Raw genomic sequence first — 21,421 nt, forward strand, 5'->3', positions numbered from 1 at the left:
CCTGTGTCCCCAGGGGTGGACGGGATGTAGGTCCTCAGTGACCACAAGGAGTGGGACTGGGTGAATTTTTTGGTCTGAGACTGAGAGGGAAGTGAGGGAGCAGGAGAGAGACAGAGAGGCTGGGGGCTCTGTTGTCTGAGGCTCTGTGTTCCCAGGACCTGCAGCTTAGCCTGCTCCCGACCATCCTAACAATCGACTTCGGAGATGCCCACTACCCCCTTTTTAAAGCAGAGGGAAGAGCAGCACAGAGGGTTAGAAGGAACTCACTCGCTCACAGCTGGGGCTCACCTTGGATCCATCCAAGGCTCACACTTGCCCTGTGGGTCACAGCCACTCACCTGGCCACCCCTGCCCCCCACCAAGCAGGAAACCTGGTCACATGACATCTGTTCTTGCCGACGGGAATGGGGGCATGGCGACCAAAGCTGGTGCAAACAGATGTGACCCGGAGCCTCTCAGTCTCTCTGGGCCCTGCCCCCATCCCGTGGTCAAGAGAGCACAGAGGACAGCCAGGACCGGGGGCCCTCGTGGTGACCGAGGCAATGAGAAGGCTCCCCAAAGAAAAAGTCACACGCAGCAGGACCTCACTGTCACAACAAGAGCCAGAGAGGCCATCCGATGACGCTGGGGCCGGCTTCTCCGTGTCATCCCGCTTCTCCCCGACTGTGACCTGGGCCGAATGGACCCCACGCCCACATCAAGGGCGGACAGTGGTTTCAGGCCGATCTGGGCAGTCACTCCCATTCATTCCCCTTCCACAGCTACTATTTCAAGGATGAGGGCGAGACCCAGATCTAAGCCAATCAGCACATGGCATTTCTCTGGTCAGAACAATCAGCCCCTGGTGAGTCCAGCAGAATGAAGCATAGGGCTTTTTTGCCAATGACTGGAAGAGGTCTCTCTCCATCTGGACGAGACTGAGGAAATGTGTCAAGAGGAGCTGCTGGAAACCACCATGAAACCACAAGGGAAGCCAGCCTGAAGACGAGGCCAGTGCATGAAGGGAGAGCCAGCAGACCACGGGGAGGCAGAGCTGTGGTTCTGACGCGCCGTGCGTCTGGATCAAGCCCACCCTGATGCCTGCACCCTGCCAGACATTCAAAAACTGTCCATGTTTCTACATGGCTGCTTTTCCTACCTGCAACACGAAGTGTGCTTACTGATATAAGTGGTTGCTTAAAATGAATTATTTATTCTTTGTGTACCCCGGCGTCAGGAAGTGTGGGACATTCAGACACGCCAGGACATTTGCGACCAGTAGCAAAGAACATTAAAATAAAAAGGGTGGTGGAAAAGGTCCCAGAGAGGGGAGACTGGGGGAACTCTATGTGTACACAAAGGTTCAGGTCAGCCTTAGGAGACTCTTTCAAGTTTAACTGCAAAAAATAACTACGTAAAGAGACTCAGATGCGCAACTTATTGAATCCGGTTAAGTATTTAAACCTGAATATCAAGCCTGTTGTTACCCGCTCCCCTGCCCTCTCCCACAAGCACTGAAACCGACTTTGACAGCACACCTGGTACCTGTATCTTTTTCATCTGATGACTGTTTAAGATGACATTGGTCTCCCTTCATGAAAAGTTTTATTAGAAAAAAAAATTTAACAGACCACTATGAGAAACTTTGGTATCCAAAGCGGTTACTCTTATTGCTAACTCTGAAAAAATTTTTTTTCCTCTCACGAACTTGCCAACTTCTACCGCTTATTAGCCTGGGGCGAGGGGGCTTCCAGTACGGTTTAGGGAGACTGCAGGGGGGCTGGGATGCGGAAGGACGACGGAGGGTCCCCCTCTAGCTCTTCCCCATAGAGGAAACTCACAGACAACCTACGTCTGGACTAGACCGAGGGTGTGTGTGACAAGGCGAGAAACGTCCCCACGCTCTTATCAAGTCCTGCACGCCTCTCCCCAACTTTACTATCGGAACGGAGACCGACCGGATGCTCTAACGCTCCATCTCAGCGCTTACAATTTACTGAGCGCTTGGTCTGCAACCCTGACGCGCTCCGTTCCTGGAACTCCCGTGAGTTACCAGTCGCAGCCAACCTTGCAACGTTCCCAAGTACACTGGGCACGGAGGAACTTGCCTTCCGGCTCGGTGGTGTGGACGCCTGGCCGGGAAGGAGCGCGTGGGAACCAAGACCCCCACAATTCCTAAGAGCCGCGGGGCTGCGCCACCCTGGGTCCCCACTATGAGAACTCCCGGAGCCGACGGCCCGTGCTAAGGACCCCGCCCACCTGGTGTAGACGGGGGCGCCTCAAGCGTCTTAGGTGTGGATCCTCAGGTGCCGCGTGAGGTTGGTGTTCCGGCTGAAGGTTTTCCCGCACTCGCCGCACCTGTAGGGCTTCTCCCCGGTGTGGATCCTCTGGTGCACCGTGAGCGAGGAGTTCTTGATGAAGGCCTTGCCGCACTGCGCGCACCGGTACGGCTTCTCGCCCGTGTGGATGCGCTGGTGCTCGATGAGGTAGGCGCTCTGGCTGAAGGCCTTCCCGCACTCGCCGCACGCGTAGGGCTTCTCGCCGGTGTGGCCCATCTGGTGCACCAGCAGGGACGAGCGGCCGGTGAAGTGCTTCTTGCAGATGTAGCAGGCGTACGGCTTCTCGCCGGTGTGGATGCGCTGGTGCTGCGTCAGCGCGGAGTTCTTGCTAAAGGCCTTGCCGCACTGGCCGCACTCGAAAGGCTTCACGCCGATGTGCAGCCTCTGGTGCTGGATCAGGTAGGCGCTCTGGCTGAAGGCCTTGCCGCACTCGCCGCACGCGTACGGCTTCTCGCCCGTGTGGTTGCGCCGGTGCAGCGTCAGCGACGAGCTCTTGTTGAAGGCGCGGCCGCAGTCCCCGCATGAGTACGGCCTCTCGCCCGTGTGCGTGCGCTGGTGCTCCGTCAGGTGCATGTTCTGGCTGAAGGCGCGCCCGCACTCGCCGCACACGTACGGCTTCTCGCCCGTGTGCGTGCGCTGGTGCACGATCAGGTGCATGTTCTGGCGGAAGGCCTTGCCGCACTCGCCGCACGCGTACGGCTTCTCGCCCGTGTGGACCCGCTCGTGCTGGGCGAGGGAGGAGGTCTTCCGGAAGGCTTTCCCGCACACGCCGCACGCGTACGGCTTCTCGCCGGTGTGCGTGCGCTGGTGCACGACGAGGTTCATGCTCTGGCTGAAGGCGCGGCCGCAGTCCCCGCACGCGTACGGCTTCTCGCCCGTGTGGACCCGCTGGTGGATGGTCAGCGACGACCGTTCCAGAAAGTGCTTCCCACACACGTCACACTGGAAGGGCTTCTCCCCGGTGTGAATGCGCTGGTGTTTCACCAGCGACGAGCTGCGGCCGAAAGCCTTGCCACACTCGCTGCAGTCGTAGGATTTCTTCTCCACGTCCGGCCTGGAGGGTTTACCAAGGTCCGAGTTACCTGCGAGGTTCTTGCCCCGCATGGCAAACGGGTGGATCCCTGCTTCTCTCGGAACCCCCGACCTGGGTGGCGCCGGGGTGGGGCTCTGGTTAACGAACGCCTGCAGTTCACGACATTCGGGGGCCGACTCCCGGGAGATATCCAGCCGCCCCGGGCAGGTGCTAGCGCTTCCCCGCCGCGACTCCACCCTGCCACCCTGCGTCCGCGCTCCGTCCACGGCCGAACCCCAGGCCCCGGATGGTCTGTCTTCCGAAATCTCCTCCTTCAGGTCCGGTTCTTTCATTTCAGGTCTCATTTCCAAGTCTGGCGGGGGAGGGGGAGGAGGAGAAGGAGAAGAAATGCACGCGGTTAATGCTGGGTGGAAGTAATTTCCCAAGCGGGGGTGGGTAAACGACAGGGCACGGATGGAGAAGCTAAGAGCAAAGCAATGCGCTGACGACACACGTGGTTTAAGAAGGCAGAACCAACCTAGGAGGTGAGCAGAGAACTAGAAATGTCCCTTTCGGAGCTCGGAGGAGACACACAAGTTGGGCTGGGAGGGGGCGGGTCATAAAGGCTCTCGCAAACCTGAGGAGTTTCTGCAATGGATTCCTCCCCTCCAGGGTCCATCCTGAATATCCCCAACCAGTCATGCTTCTCAGAGCATCGGTTTTGTATTAGAAATGATACAAATACAGCTGATGTTTATGGCGTGTGCAGGTTACCCCGTCTAACCGGCCCCCAGCCCAGCTCCATCCCGCCCTCCCCTGCCCCGTAGGCCTCACTCCCCTCCTCCACTGCCCAGTCTTGGAGCGCAGGTGTCCCCGTGGGGCTGGCTCCAGACCTCTCCTCTTTGCACATCCATCCCTCCCTGGTCATCAAGCGGAGTCTCCAATCCCCTCCCACGTGTATCCTGTTCATTTCTATTTCCAGTCTGAGTTCCGGACTCTGTATCGTGGACCTAATGGCTTCATTCCCAACACTTAAAAGTTGTGAGATCTTACACAAAAATGTCACGAAAAGTGTGACGATATGACCACACAAAGCCTTTACTCCTGTGAGGCGATAAAACGCAGGAGCGGAGCAGCAGCTGTTCCCGACCCCTCATTGAAACCCCACCTGGCCCCACCGACACTTGAGTTTGAGATCCCCTCCCCTCAGTCATGTCATGCCATCATGGCCCCGCCAAGGGAGTCTGGACTTCAGTATCTTCTATATAGTGATGCCTCCCAAATGTATGCCCCCCACCCAGACCTGCTGAGTTCTGCTGAGGACTATTCAGAAGCCTCCTGTGTCCCTCTTGGGTATGGCAAACCCATTTAACGGGAAACTTGTGATTTTGGAACCCTCACCCCCACCCCAAATGATAAAAAAAGAAAGAAAGGCTCATCAAAGAGACGTAGCAACACAGTCAGACACAGAAGGACACTTATATGAGGTCCCCAGAGGAGTCAAATTCACAGAGACAGAAAGTAGATGGTGGGTCCCAGGGGCTGGGGGGGGGGGAGGGAACGGGGAGTGTTTACTGGGGACCAGGTTGGGGAAGATGAAAAGGGCTCTGGAGATGGATGGTGGTGATGGTTGCACAACAATATGAACTCAATACCACTGAACTGTACACCTAAAAAAGGGCTAAAATGGTAAATTTTGTGTTATATGTATTTTACCATAATTTAAAAAAGTGTTTTAAAAATAAAAAAGATTTAGCAGTCATTCTTGATTCGCCCCTTCCCTCCCATCATCCAGGCTGTTGAGTGCCACTGGATGGGCAAAGCAGCTTGAGCCAGACCAAATCTCTCCACCAACACAGCCAACCATCGAGTCAGGCACCGCGGATTTCCTGCCTACACCCTCTGCCCTCTACAAGGCGCAGTCCACTCAGTGGTGGGGATCTTCTCAGGCAGGCCAAGCCCTCCAGCATCTCCCCAGCACACTGAGAATCAGGGCCAAGACCTTCCCTCCTGGGCCCTTGGACAGACAGAGCCAGCCTAGATCCTGCCGACCACGCCCGACTGACTCACCTTCCTTTTCCTCAGGCACACTTGCCCTGCGGCTCCCTTTTTACCCCCTTGTCTGTGCTGAGCTCTTCCTGCCTTGGGCCTTTGCACCTGCTGGCTCCTTGATACTCCTTGCATGCTCATCCTCAGGCCTCAGTTAGCATTTATCCTTCATCCTACGGTGGAAAGGAAGATCTCTCTTGCTATCTTCTTGCCTGCTTCCTAGTGAGCGTTTGTTATGGCCCGGGGCAACTTGTCTTTGTCCCTTGATCTGTTTACTACCAGCCCCTGCCCCCCAGTGGAAAGTGAGCTCCAGGAGGGCAAGACCCTGGCCTGTGCCTGGTCAGTTACAGTACCTGGCACACAGAAGGTAGCAGGTAAACATGCACTGCACACCTGCAATGTGCCCGGTACGGGGCTGAGCCATCGGCACAGATCATTTTGTGTGGTCCCCAAGACCATGTAGTTATGTTTGAGATTATACCCATTTTACAGACAAGGAAACTGAAGCTCTGAGAATGAAGTCACATACTCAAGGTCACACAGCATACTAGAGGCAGAGCTGAGATTGAAGCCTATGACCACAGAGCCACGGGCCCTGGTCAGTCACTGTTTTGCTGTGTTTTTATGCTTTCCCATGCCAGAGCAAAGGATTTGAGAAATACTTGAGAGTGATCCTGGCTTAGTGACCCTGGGGTGTGGCGTGACGCCCAGATGTTAGGGCAGATGGCGGCATGGGGCATGAAAGCCCCGTGGCATGGGTGGGGGTAACTTCTCAGTAGGAAGAGGAAAGGAAGGCTGATGGTGGGTTTGGTTTGGGGTGCATGGGGTCTGAGACGTGCTGGGGACATACACTGGCCTGAGCCTGCAGAGATGGGAGGCAGCGGAGTCTTGGTTGTGAATACAGTTGGAAGTCTTCTGGAATAAATATGAGAGCTGGAGGGAGCATGCCAGCAAAATCTCAGAGTTAAAGGGCAGTTGAAAGGGGGCGGCCTCCCTTTCAGGGATTAAAACCCTTCAGGAGGTGTGGCAACATGGATGGACCTAGAGAATATCATATTTAGTGAAGTAAGACAGAGAAGGACAAATATTATATGAAATCACTTACATATGGAATCTAAAAAATAATACGAATGAATCTGTACAAAACAGACAGACACAGAAAACAAACATACGGTTACCAAAGGGGAAAGGTGGGGAGGGATAAATTAGGAGATTGGGATTAACAGATACACATTACTATACATAAGCTAGATAAGCAACAAGGATATATTATATAGCACAGGGAACTACATTCAATACCTTGTAATAACCTATAATAGAAAATAAAAATGTATACGTGTATATAACTGAATCACTTTGCTGTACACCTGAAACTAACACACTATTGTAAATCAACTCTACTTCAATTAAAAAAAAACACAAACACCCTTCAGGAGAGATAATTTGCAAAAAAGCAAACATCAGCTCTTACTCGTGAAAAGCTATGCAAACACAGCTCAATATCAGCCAAATTAAAAGGACCCTGCTATATGGCTTTTCACCAATCAGATTGGCAAGGAGCAAAGCATTTGATGATGTGTGGCTGGTGACAGTGTGTGGACATGGGCCTTCTTGCCCACGGTCAAGGGAAATGTTAACAGGACAATGTCTGCAGAGGCCATTTTGGCAACAAGCTACAAACATCCAAAATGTTATTCATTCCTTTTGGTCTAAATGTGGATTTTTTTTTCCTGGTACTAGATTTCTTGTCCTTTATAGTTTCTTTTCCCATATTATGTATTTCCACAATTGCTTCTGATCACAAAGTAATTCACACTTGTTACTAAAACATCAAACATCAAAAAATAACATAAAATGGAAGTCTCCTGCAATCTCACCATCTAACAGTTTGATGTATATTTTTAGAATTTTTTCTCAGGGCATACTTTAAGAAAAATACGCACAACACACCCTGTATGCACACATACATATGAACACACACTGTTGCTGTTGTTTTTCTAAAATGTGGCCAAGATAGAGTAACAAAGATAAGATTTCCCTCCAGCCTACAGCCTAAAGCAATGGGAGGAAGAGAGGACAAAATATATAAAGCAAAGGTTTTCAAGACACTGGACATCAGGAACAAAGTGCAGTGACTCCTGAGACATAGGACTCAAAAGAGGCAGGCCCTACGACCACCCAACTTACAGGAAAGTTCGCAGGCCACAGCACAGGAGGGGAAACTGAGGCGAAGCCTGGCAGACTCCTTGAGTTGAGGAGATGGAATTGAGAGATGGAGGCAGGTGCACTTGACAGAGCACTGGACAGGAAAGTGTGGAGAGTGGGCTCTGGAGACAGGCAAGGTCCTCCCTCCAGGACTTGGGTTACTGATCAGAACACTCATATACAGAAACTACCCAAGGCTGGAGAAAAACCACCCGAGAGGAATTGAAAACAGTACCCAGAGCCAACGCAGGGCTGTGAACAGTGCCTCCTCACACCAGCAATGTAACTCGCACCATATAATTCATGGGGCGTTGGGCAGAACACTCAGAAGGGTCTTGTGGAGATTAAGTCGTCCTAGACTGAACACAAGCCACAAAGGCAAAAATGAAAGCAGGTCAAATGACGTGGTGTTGGTGTCAAGACAGACAAATAGATGGATGAAACAGAACAGAGTCCAGAATTAGACCCACACATACATGGACAGCTGATTTTTGACAAAAGTGCAAAGGCAATTCAGTGGAGAAAATTCAGTGGAAATTTTTCAGTGGAAAAATTCAGTCTTTTCAACACATGGAGGAACAACAGGACATCTATTTGACAAAAAAAAGTGAACTCAAATTAACATTTTGCGTCATTAGAAAAATTAACTCTAAGGGGATCATAGAACAAAATATGAAACCTAAAACTATACAACATACAGAAGAAAACCTTTGTGGCCTTGAGATAGGCAAAGATTTCTAAAATCTGACACCAAAAGCATGATCCCTAAGGAAAATAATTTATCAATTGGACTTCAAATTAAAAACTTCTCTTCAAACAAATGGTGCTGGGGAACCTGGATAGCCACATTCAAAGGAGTGACATTAGACCCCTTTTTAACATCATTCACAAAAATTAACTCAAAGTGAACCAAAGATGTACATGAAGAGCTACAACTGTTAAACTCTTAGAAGAAAACACAGGAGTAAATTTTCATGGCCTTGGTTGGGCAATGGTTTCTGAGATACAAAACCAAAAGCACAAGCAACAACAACAAAATAAATAAACTGAACACATTAAAATTAAAAATGTTTGTGTTTCAAATGATGCCATCAAAAAAGAGAAAAGTCTACCCACAGAATGAGACAAAATATTTGCAAAGCATCTACCTGATAAAGGACTTATGTCAATAATAATAATAATAAACATATAAAGAACTCTCAAAACTCAATAATAAGGAAACGAACAACTCAACTAAATAAAACGGGCAAAAGACTTGAACAGATATTTCACTGAAGAGAATATACATGTGGCAAAAAAGCACATGGAAAGATTCTCACTATCAAATGAAAACTATGATATGATAAGACTACACACCAACGAGAATGGCTGAAATGAAAAAGACTGAGCATACTGAGATTTGGCAAGCACATGGAGCAGCTGAAACTCCCACTCACTGCTGGTGGAAATGTCAAATGTTACAACTGCTTTGGAAAAAAGTCTGGAGTTTCTTAAAAAGTTAGATATACACCTCATATCTGATCCAACCATTCTACTCACTGGTGTTTACTCAAGAGAAAGGAAAGCATATACCTACAGAAAAACTTGTACACGCACGCTCACAGCAGCTTTATTTGTAATAGTCCAGAATTGGAAACAACCCAAATGTTCATCAACAAGTGAATGGATAAACAAATTGTGGTCTATCCATAGGCAGAATGGTATTCAGCAATAAAAAGATGTGAACTATTGATACATACAACAACATGGGTGAACCTCAAAATCATCATGCCGAGTGAAAGAAGTCAGACCAAAAAGAGATTACGTGCTGTATGATTCCATGTATATAAAATTCTAGAATATGCAAATTAAACCACAGTGACATAAGGCAGACCAGTGGTTGCCTGGGGATGGAGGGTGGGTACGGGTAGGGGAGGGAGATATTGCCAAGGGGCATAAGAAACTCTTCGGGGTAATGGATATGTTCATTATCTGGATCATGGTGATGGTTTCCTGCATGTGTACAGATGTTGAAATACATTGAATTATTCTTTAAATATGTGCAGTTAATTATAGGTCAATTATACTTCCACAAAAGCTGTTGAAGAAATGGGACCATACTCTAGTTCTGAAAGTTAGTGTTTCAACAACACATCAAGGGACATCATTCCATGTCAGTGCCTACAAAGAGTGCTCATCTTTTAAAAGCATGGTTTCCATCATATGGCTACACCTTGATATGTCAGTCAGTCTTGTACAGGTGGGCATTTAGGTCATTTCTATTTTTCTTCCTATGGAAAACTTTGCACACTTATAGAAAGATTTCTAAAGGATAGGTCCCTAAAAATGGAATTGTTCAAAATTTGGCTGATAATGCCAAACTGTCCTCCAAAAGAGTTGTCCCAACATTATACTCCTAAAAGGACAGAGTCCCCTTCCCTATACCTTCATAATACAGGCTATTATTCTTTTTCATTTCTGTGTACCTCATGAGCAAAAACTGTATTTCTTTGACTCTGTATTTCTTTGACTATTAGTAAGATTTAAAAATCTTTTATAAAGCGTGATTCCATGTATTTCCACATTTATGAACTGCCAGCTATTAAGTCTGGCCATCATTCACTCTTTTTCTTATTTATTCCTAGGAGCTCTTTACATAATTATAATCCTTTGACTGTTATCCATGTGGTAATTATTATTCCCCATTTCATCATCTGTCAACTTTAGTTTTAGCTTTGAGTGATTTAAACTTTCTACGTAGTCAAATCTGTCAATCTTTTTTCTTATCTCTCTGTAGTCCTCACGTGACAGGCTGATGGTACGTAACTCAGCGAAGCTGCCCCTTACCCAGCGAGACCAGGTTCTGGAGGTTCTCTAACATCACATCTCTGTACAGGTCCTTCTGGGCAGGTTCCAGCTGCTGCCACTCCTCCTGGGTGAAGTCCACAGTCACATCCCTGAACGTCACTGACTCCTGTAAGAGGAAACCCACAACCACTCACCGCAGGGCCCTCCTTACAGAGGTCTGGAAGAATGGCCAGAAAAGCCAAGAGGATTTAGGGAAGGCACACAGGATGTATCTGAAGTGATTTCAACAAGGACCAGCCACTCAGTTATCTTGGTGCCTCATTATTTGGGGATGGTCCTCTGACAGAGAAATAAAACAAATATGAGGCTGTTTAGAGCAGAAAGTCACAGATTTGAGAGACAGAGAAGGAATCAAAGGCAAAATGATCATAACCCAGTGAATCAACACATTCATTAGAAGCCCAGCAAAGGCAGAAACCCAGATGGAACCCAGTAGTTCACCAAAGATTCCTGAGCCCCTACAAAGCTGCAGGCACTGAGCAAGGTGCTGGGATACAGACACAGAAGGTTTAAGAACTAGTTCCTCAAAGGAGGGGCAGACGAAAACACCGGTAACTGACCCACAATCTGGTCAATACTGTCATGAAGGTATGAACAAAATTCTCCAGGCGCCTGAGCAACGGCAGCTTTAGGGGGCGTCCGGGAGGACTTCAGAAAGGTGACACTGAGTGTAGGCTGGGGGAAGGATCAGTGGTCAGGTCCTTGGGGGGAGATTCCAGAGGGAGGAAGAGCTTGGGTCAAGATATGAGGCTTAAAAGGCAGATTAGACCATTGAGGAATCGTGAGAAGTTCATGTGGTGGAAGCATAAGAGCCTTTCCAGCTGATGCCGTAAGCCCTGGGGATGAAATGAATGTGGCTTAGCAGGGAGATGATGATGATGATGGTGATGGTGGTGGTGGTGGTGGTGGTGGTGACGATGGTTGTGGTGATGATGACGGTGATGACAGTGGTGATGGTGATGGTGATGGTGATGGTGATGGTGGTTATGGTGGTGGTGGTGACAATGGTTGTGGTGATGATGATGGTGATGACAATTATGTTGTCAATTGTAGGTCACAACACCTATCCCTTCATAGGCAGTTGCTATGTACCAAGTACTATTCTAAGGATTTGTTATAGGTTGAATTATGCTTCCTCTCCTCCAAATCCATGTGTTGAAGTCCTACTCCCAGCACCTCAGAATGGGACCTTATTTGGAAATAGGGCCACTGGTTAAGATGAAGTCATACTGGAGTAGGTGGGCCCTAATCCAATATGACTGGTGTCCTTATAAGTAGAGGAAATTTGGACACAGAGAAATGCACACATGGAAAATACCATGTGAAAACAAGCCAAGAACTAATGGGAGCTGAGAGAAAGGCTTGAAATTGATTTTCTCTAGACCCTTCAGAAGGAACATGGCCCAGCCAACACCTTGATTTTTGACTTCCAGCCTCCAGAACTGTGAGAAAATATATTTCTGCTGTTTAAGCCTGTCTGTGGTACTTTGTTATGGCAGCCCTACCAAACCAATACATCCGTCTTGCTCTCTACTATTTCCCCAGTGTTTAGTACAATGCCTGGCATATAGTAGGCACTCAATGAATAGTTCTTGAATGAATAAATGGGTCAGTAAGGATGGTGTGAGGATTAAATGAGTTATCCATGTTTGACACTCAGAACAGTGCACAGCATACAGTAGGTGCTTAATTACCATCAGCTACTGTTACTGCCACCCACATCCACAGGTCCTTGGCTCTCCCCAGTGCTCTGAGCCCCCGAAACGAGAACCGTGAACCCTGGCTCACCCTCCCTGAGAGGAGGCCTCACCTCCTGGCCAGTCCTATCATGGTCCCCATGTGCCCGCCCAGGGGCTTTGGGCTCAAGCTGGCCTCCTCTACCTCGTGGGTCACTACTGTTTGATGAGGAAGCAGTACAAGGCAGTGGTTGAGAGTGTGGGCTCAGGAGCCTGGAAGCCTGCAATGAAATCCTGGCCCTACCCTCAATGGCTGTCTTTTCCTTGGGCAAGTGCCTTAACCTCTCTGAACTTCATTTGTTCATAATAACAATGTCCCCCTCTGTAGATGTCATGGGGGTTGAATGGGGTAATGCATATATGGTTCCAGCACAGTGTCTGGTATGGCTGGAGTAAGTTCTCGATGAATGTCAACTATTACATTTGATTGATTTTGACATTTCATATGCATCTTATATATATACTTATTAGTAGTAGTAGTTATTATTATTATTTAATATTTATTTATTTATTTATTTTGGCCAGGCTGGGCCTAGTCATGGCATGCAGGATCTTCGTTGCAGTATGTTTAGTTGAGGCATGCAGGATCTTTAGTTGTGGCATGCAGACTCTTAGTTGCGGCATGCGTGTAGGATCTAGTTCCCCAGTAGTAGTTATTATTATATGATATTATTATTTGATTCTTTGGCCCATACGTCCTTTGGCCAGTCCTGCTAATAATTCCTTTTTAAAAAAAAAGCCACCTTATTGAGGTATGATTGACATATAAAAGCTATACATATTTAATTAATACCACTGGATTAAGTTTGGAAAGTATGCACCCATGAAACATTATCACAATCGAGGCCATAAGCTATCCATCACCTCCAAAAGTTTCCTGCTGCCCCCTCTATCTTTTTATTTATTTTAATTTTTAAAAATATAGTAGTTCCTTCAGAGAGTCTTCTCTAAGTATGCCCCACATCAGTGAACTCACTCAATAAATAACATATTTACTGTGTAGGCTCCATGCACTGCTCTGGGGCTGGGCTGAGAGGGGTGCACTAAAAACAAAATGGACAGTCCTGGAAGTCTCAGAGCTGACACCTTACAGCAAAGGATGCTGAAGGGCAGACAGCAGGGGCCGCCCTCCTCTGGAGGGTTGGGAAGACTTCCCCAGAAGTATGGTTTAGCCCCAAATGCACCGAACCTGAGTGCTTTGTGTGTGCATGTCTGAGGCCACTCATTCTCGTGCATCATCTGTTTTGGTTTCCTGTCTAATGGCACAAACCAGTTCGCCACAAGGAAAACCTCCCCAAATTCCAAAGAGCTGAAATCAGATAGGCTCTATTTTTTGAAAATCAGAATATATTTGCACTAGATGTAATTAAGAAGAAAGCACCTAAATAAAAAATCCCAACCATACCAAAATAAAAATAATCAACAAGTCCTTCTAAATTAAGTAGGAAAAAGAAGAAATCAAGACGATAATCACAGACAAGTTAAAAATGAAGACATCATGGTGCAGTTGCTTTGGAAAATAGTCCGACAGTTCCTTAGACAGTTAAACAGAGTTATATTAGGACCCAGCAATTCCACTCCTAAGTATACACCCAAGAGAATTGAGAACACATGTTCAAACTAATGTTTGAACTGCAGCATTCCTGATAACCAAAAAGTGGAAACAGCCCAAATGTCCATCAACCAATGAATGGATAAATAACATGTGATCTAACCATACAGTGGAATATTATTCAGTCATGAAAAGGAATGAAGCACTGACACATGCTAAAACATGGATGAATCTCAGAAAAATTATGCTAAAAGAACCCAGACACAAAAGACCATATATCATATGATTTCATTTATATGAAATGTCCAGAATAGGCAAATCCGGAGACAAAAAGTAAATGAGTGGTTGCCAGCGGTTGGGGGTCAAGAGAGGAAATGGGAGTGAGTGCCATTGGGTACACACTTCCATTTGGGATGATGAAATGTTCTAAAATTGACTGTGGTGATGGTTGCACAACTCTGAATATACAATAAGCCAATGAATTGTACACTCTGTGGTATGTGGGGTACATCTTAATACAGGCGTTAAATAAATAAAGGCATGACAAACCAAAACTCACAGGTAAGTGAAATGACACATTTAGACATCAAAATAAATTCTAGGTGGATTCAGAAGTTCACTGTTAACATCCAAACGATAAATGGAAAAAAAGGAAGAAAAACAGATGATGTGTTACCTGTGGATGGAGAAACCCTTTTATAGTTTAAAGACAATGGAAGACACCAGAGGAGGAGAGACAGACTCGATTTTAAAAATATGAAATGCTTTTGGACTTAAATATAAAATAAGAAACGAAAAGTAAAGCTGGGAAGTATATTTGCCACAAATATTTCCATACACACACACTTCTTTAAAATCTTCAAGAATACTAAGATTCCTGGAGACTGGTAAAGCACAAGATAGATCATTTAACCCCCTGCAGAAAAGGCTAATAAACATTTTCTAAAAATCAAACCTCACTAATATACATACAATGCTACTCGGAAAAGATTTTGTGACACCATTTGTCACCTATCATGCTCAAAGTTTATAGCATTTGTCACATATCCATTTATCATTTATATCCAACTTAAACAATAAATACCCGACAGCCATAAATAACTAGGGACAAATAAATATCAAACAATAGGGGAACCATTAAGTAAACCAGGTATGGCCCCAAGATAAAATTTCTATGGAGTCATTAAAATGGATGTTACCAAGGAGTTTTTAACAATGCAGAGAAATGCTCAGGATGAAATCTTCGATGAAAAAGCAGGATATAAAAATTGCTCAGCTGGGGTGATTCTTATTTTTGCGAAAAAACATGTATCCAGGGAGAGAAGGACACACAACATTCGAGGGTGGTTATTTCTAGGATGAGATCAAGGGTCATTCTGATCCTCTTCACTATGCTCTTCTGGATTTTCTAAGCTTTTTGTAATGATCATGGCATTTCCTTATTTATCAGGAATTTTCTTTTACTTTTACAGTAGATTATTTACAGCATTGAAAAATGAGTTTTTAAAAAGTCAAACTCACCAATACCAGATGGACATTTAGATACACTGATTATGCAGCCAAAACAAGTGATGTCTGTAGTTTTCAAAGGCTGGGGAAATCCTAATGATTAAAGTGGGATGGAAAAAAAAAATCTTCCAAGATAAAAATGGCAGAGCCAATACTGGGTCAATTTTTAAAAATAATCATCAGAGAAGGAAGCCAATAAATGAATATACAAATAATCCACACGGTTATCTCTGGGTAGAGGCACTATGGGTGAATTATATTCTTACCTACAGGTTACTGGATTTTCCCTATTTTCTATAAAGAACATTTATATATTTATTATTATGAAATATTTCTGGCATAAAAGCAAGCTTAGAGAAAAATTCAGTACACAGCTATATACGTACCAGCCGTTAAAACATCATAACACATTACAGTGAGAGCCGGGGATGCCAGCCGTGTGCCCTCCCCATGGGCGCCCTCCCTCCCCCGAGGTAACTGCTGTCTGAAATGTGTGGGCCTTGTTCCAGCGAGCCTTGTACACATTTAAACCATCACTTTCCGGGTGCCCTCCTGCGTCTCCTGAGGGCCCCCAGGGCAGAACCAGTCACTCCCCATCTGCCCTGTCCTCCTTGGTTGACCAAAGCCAATGTCAGGGACAGGCAAGAGAGAGGCTCCTGGGCCTGGAGGGGGCAGAGGGGACAGGAGCATCACCCCTGAGCACTGCTGTCCTTCCTCAGGGTGGACAGAACCCCCAGGAGGTGGGGACGTGGGCCCTGGACGGGGCTGGGGGTCAGAGGGTCATCCCTCTGGAAAGGAGAGGGAGGCAACATGACTCACCAGGGCCTCATCAGTCAGCAGCTGGGCGGCCATCCCTCCACTGCCCACGGTGACCGGGAATGGCGGGCTCTGGTCAGGGGGGAGAAAGAGGGAGGCACGGTGAGAGACCAGGCCTAGGCCCACCTCACAATGCACACAGGACAGACACACACATGCCCACAGAGGGGCAGGAGACAGGGACACGCACACACGTTAACAGCGAACATTCAGGGTGCTTACCGCCTGCAAAGCCCTAGACCAACGCCTCTCACTTAATCCTCCTAACACCCCTGCAAGGTGGGCACTGTTTCCACCGACCCCATTTCACCATATAGTTTTACTTATATGTGGAATCTAAAATACAACACAAATGAGCTTATCTATGAAACAGAAACAGACTCACAGACATAGAGAACAGACTTGCTGTTGCCAAGGGAGAGGGGGTTGGGGGAGGGAAGGAGTGGGAGTTTGGGATTAGCAGATGCAAACTATTATATATAGAATGGATAAACAACAAGGTCCTCCTGTATAGCACAGGGAACTATATTCAATATCCTGTAATAAACCATAATAGAAAAGAATATGAAAAAGAATACATATATGTATAACTAAATTGCTTCGCTGTACAGCAGAAATTAATACAACATTGTAAATCAACTATATTTCAATGAAAAAAGAGTATTGTCAAATTAAACGTTGGTCCCTATAAACTTTAAACAGTGAAATTTCAAATTAAAAATCAATATAATTATTTAAAAAAAGAAGCCCTGCTGTACATCACAAAGGGTCACAAAGGTATGGGCTTGTGTCCCCATCACTTCACGTCTGCAAACCCCACAGCAGTGTGCCCGGCCCGCAGCAACCCCTCCGCAAAACCTCCTCCAGCTTAAAACTCTCCGGTGGCTTCCCACAGCCTTAGAAATCATCCCCAGTCTTCACCGCTGCCCACATGGCCCTTACAGTCTGTCCCGAGGGTCTTCCCCCTCCCACTCCACTCCCCTCTCAAACACTTGGCCCCAGGTACACTGGCCTTCGAATCTGCCGCTTCCTCTGCCAGAAATGCTCTTCCCCTGGCTGGCTCCTTCTCACTGGCAGCTCATATGTCACCTCCATGGAGAAGTCTCCCACTCCCACGGCCCTGAGCTCAAGTAGCAACCAACGCCCACCCCTGCCATCTTCTTATAGCCCACATCATTGTTGACAACTGTCTCTTTAAAAAGTTTTCAAGTTCATCATCTGTCTTCCCTTCACAAGAATGCAAGCCCCCGGGGAGCAGAGATGATCATTTTTGGATTGTGTTTCCAGCATCTAGGGTAACAGCCAGAGGTACCCAAACATAGAGCTGAGTGAATGAATAAGCCAACTTCTATCACTGGCAAAGATGCAAAGAAATGGGCCTCCCACACACAGCTGAAGGAACGGGAGTCACTCAACATTTCTGGAGAGTGAGCTGGCAAAACACGAACCCCATAACCCAGCAGCCTTGTTCCCGGGACTCTGCCCATAGCAACAAAAACTCCATGTAAAATGTTATATACGGAAAAAAGATGTTTATTATAGCACTGTTCCTGGAATCCAATCAAACCAACAAACACACAAAAAAACAGAAACAAAATATAAGTATCCATCAGCAAAGAAATGTTGAATAAATGGCGGGGCATCCATTGTGTGAAATATCAGGTCTCCTTAGAAAACAGGAGCGGGTTCTGCATCTGCTGACATATATATTTGTGATGTCATAATGAGAAAAGCAAGTTACTTGGTTTTATACCTAACTGTAACCCCTCTGTATAAAAATGAACCAGCCCATGTGGGTGTGTGTTTCTGTAGGTGTTTCTGAGCCTGGGAAAGGCCTGGGGAAGGCCATGGAATGATGGACACCAGATGGTGCCTCGTGGGGTGGAGGGGGAATGGGAAGGGGGAGTTATTCATTTTTTTTCTTCATATTCCTTTGTTTCCCTGGGTGAATGACTTCATATTAATGTCATAATTTTTTTTTAAGGATTTTTATTTTTATTTATTTATTTTTTAAATTTTATTTATTTATTTATGGCTGTGTTGGGTCTTCATTTCTGTGCGAGGGCTTTCTCTAGTTGGCGGCAAGCGGGGGCCACTCTTCATCGCGGTGCGCAGGCCTCTCACTGTCGCGGCCTCTCTAGTTGCGGAGCACAGGCTCCAGACGCGCAGGCTCAGTAGTTGTGGCGCACGGGCTTAGTTGCTCCGTGGCATGTGGGATCTTCCCAGACCAGGGCTCGAACCCGTGTCCCCTGCATTGGCAGGAGGATTCTCAACCACTGCGCCACCAGGGAAGCCCTAATGTCATAATTTTTTAAACAGAATTTAATTTTTTAAAGAGTATTCTTTCTAGACTGGCAATCTCCATGTGACTCCCGTCCCTACACTGTGAGGTCAACAACACTGGCTTTGGCCGGACGTGGACATGACCAGAGCCGACTTACCCAGGAGGCACAGTGAGCCCAAGGCCCCTGATACCTGTAGGGGCCCACGAGAATGTCTTAAGATCATTTAAAAAAAAAAAAAAGGTGACTCTAATCCAGCCTGGATTATATTTGTCTTCATATCAGTGTAATCACAAACTATAATTTTTTTTTTTTCATGAAAAAAGGAGCCCATGAAGGCGACAAAGGCACAGAGGCCCTGGAAGTGACATGCTCTGGGCTGGTGACTGTTGAACCCATGTGGCCTGAAATCTATGTGGCTACAAAGCTGGTGGCTACTTCCCTCCTCTCCTTCCTTGAGTCTTCTGGCATTTCCTTCCTTCCATTGTTTCTAAGGGTAAGATTCCCATGGGGGAAAAAATCCTGCAACTCTGTGTCAGATGAGCCGAAAGGAAGAAAGGATTTCCCATTTGTCTGGTCATTAAGTGTGGGGTCTCTGGAACCCAGATACCTGGGTATAGAGTTGGGTCACTCACTTAAGTCTCTGAGCCTCAGTTTCCCCATGTATAAAATGGGGATGATGAGGTCCCTACCTTGGAGTTACTGGGAGGCTTATAAATGAAGTAGTCCCAGCAAAGTGCCCAGAACAGCACTTTGAGGGCCCAATACACATCCCCTGAACAAATCAACCCCGGGTCAGGAGGAGGTAGGGGACTCTGACCCTCCTTTAAGAAGGTCCTGTGGAAGGCAAGAGAAGAAGCCTTAGCCCCACATCCTGTCACCCACACACTTCCTGCCCCCCCCCAACCCTCCAGAGCCTTCTACGAGCCGGACAAGGCTCTGAGGGGCAGGAAGGAGCTGGGGAGTCTGGGGGCCCCAGGCCAGGAGACCTGCAGGACGAGAAGGGAGGTAGCTCTGCTAGGCCTGTCCAAGTGTTCACAGTCTTTCACACGTGCTTCTAGGAGGGTCGCACCCAGATGCACTCGCATACAAACACCCAGAAAGGCCCAAAGACAGAGACACACAGGTGAACACACACACAGAGAGGTAGAGACACTGACGGGGCGGACTTCGGGAGAGACACACCCCATGCTCACAGACACACTCACACCCAGGGACACAGCTGCAGAGTGAAAGACGAGGCACAGGTGGACACCTGGATGACACCCTCACACAGAGACACCGTGGGCAGAAATAAAGGCAGACACACACACAACCAAGGATGTGGACGTGGCGGTCACCCAGAGATACACTGCCCCCACCCCAACAGGGAAGGCAAAGACTACACACAGGAGACCTCCACAGAGACCAAGACCGGTAGGCGCACGAGCGCGTGCGCACCCCCGCCCCGACTTACACTGATGCACACACACACACACACACAGATTCGCCTCCTTCCCCATCGCATCACTTTAGGTCAGTACCAGCCTCCTCCCTCCACTCCTCTCCCCAGCCCTCTCTCTGAGCCGGCACTCCCCTCACCTGGGCCCTCACACCTTCTCCCTCCAGGGCCCACCTTCCCCTCAGTCCACACGCCCTCTCCCGGCGCGCACACCCTCCCCTCCTCCCTCACGCCCCTCGCCTGGGCCCGCACACCCTCCCCTCAGCCCTCAGGCCCCTCGCCTGTGACCTCACGACCCCTCTCCTCAGTCAACATGCCCCCTCCCGAGCCCGCCCCCGCCCCGCCCCGCCCCGCCCCGCCCTGCCCTGCCCTTCCCGCGGCCGGACTCACCAGCGCGGGTCGGTCTGTACACTGACCGGCGCCCTACGGCCTCCAGGCCGCACTGCGCCTGCGCAGACGGGCGGACTACACTTCCCAGAAGCCCGCGCGCCTCCGCCTCCGCTCTGGCCTTCCCGCCCGCGGAGCCGAATGGAGCCGAGCGGAGCCGAATGGAGCCGAGCGGACCCGAACCTACCCGAGACCCGACCGCGCCCCTCCAGCTCCCAGAGGCCCCCGCGGCACCGGAACCGCGGCCGAAGGGGATGGGAGTGCTGGGGGAGTGGTATTGAGGGATGGGAGGGGAGGAGGAAGAGTGGAGGGAGAGAGGAGATGGGGGGAAAGGGAAGGGGGAGAAGAGAGAGACGGGGGAGAGGTAGGAGGGGAGAGGGGATTGCTTAGGGAGGCCGGTGGGGGAGGGAGGAGGGAGAATTCCAGAAAGGGAGGGGGCGTGGGTGGAGGTGGAGAAAGGAGGCTGTGGCCCACCCTTCTGCAGACTTCCGGGCTGGATTGAGGGAGGATCCTGGGCAATTTTGTTGAGCGTGATAATCATGCTGAATTGTAGAAAATTTGTAAGGCATACAGAGATACAAACCAGAAAATAATAAGAAAAAAAAGTATTCACTTATTTTGAGTTTCCTACGTGCCAGCTCCTGTTTTGGGCGTTTTATGACTTACGAACATATCTAATTCTCACAACCATGCTACTTTCCAGGTGAGGACAGTGGTGCTGACAAAAGAGGTGGCACAAGGGGACAGTGGGGGAGCTGGGGTAGGAACCAGGGCTCCTGGCTGGGCCTGTTACACCATAAACCACAAAGCCAAGTCTGAAAGCATTTGCTGAATGTCTCAGTGGCCACAGAAATGTAAACAGCGGCTAGTCTTTTTTTTTTTTTTTTTTTAATTGCAGTATAGTTGATTTACAATGTTGTGTTAGTTTCAGGTGTACAGCAAAGTGAATCAGTTATACATATACCTATATCCACTCTTCATTTAGATTCTTTTCCCATACAGGTTATTACAGACTATTGAGTAGAGTTCCGTGTGCTATACAGTAGGTCCTTGCTAGTTATATATTTTATATATAGTAGTGAAACAGAGGCTAGTCTTAAGGGGTGATTAATGACTTTAAATATTTTATTTGAGACAAATGTAGGTTCACCTGCAGTTGTAAAAAATACAGAAACCACCGAGAGAGATCCAGTGTACCCTTTATCTGGTTCCCCCAAGGGTGAAGTCTTGTGTTACCAAACCAGGTTCATTTGCCCAAGGCACAGCA

The 21,421-nt window shown here is 47.8% G+C and overlaps 1 protein-coding gene across 5 annotated transcripts in view; it reads right to left on the reverse strand.

The window, feature by feature from the left end:
• The window catches only part of ZNF470 (zinc finger protein 470), a 69,818-nt gene that overhangs the window by 27,092 nt on the left and 21,305 nt on the right, over positions 1-21,421 (reverse strand). For 2 of the 5 annotated variants that reach the window (XR_009006071.1, XM_057534060.1), the window contains exons 1-4: positions 20,158-20,197; positions 16,048-16,116; positions 10,411-10,537; positions 2,239-3,703 (exon numbers count right to left, since the gene is read on the reverse strand). Coding sequence is in view for 4 of the 5 variants with exons in the window: in XM_057534060.1 (XP_057390043.1) it covers positions 2,268-3,703; positions 10,411-10,537; positions 16,048-16,080 (1,596 nt within the window). In the remaining variant the exon portion in view is untranslated. Of the gene's footprint in view, positions 1-1,296; positions 3,704-10,410; positions 10,538-16,047; positions 16,117-20,157; positions 20,222-21,421 lie in introns of those variants that run through there. The other 3 variants (XM_057534059.1, XM_057534061.1, XM_057534062.1) reach the window with 3 other exon arrangements.

The sequence above is a fragment of the Balaenoptera acutorostrata genome, chromosome 19 (assembly GCF_949987535.1).
Source record: "Balaenoptera acutorostrata chromosome 19, mBalAcu1.1, whole genome shotgun sequence".
Lineage (NCBI taxonomy): Eukaryota > Metazoa > Chordata > Mammalia > Artiodactyla > Balaenopteridae > Balaenoptera > Balaenoptera acutorostrata.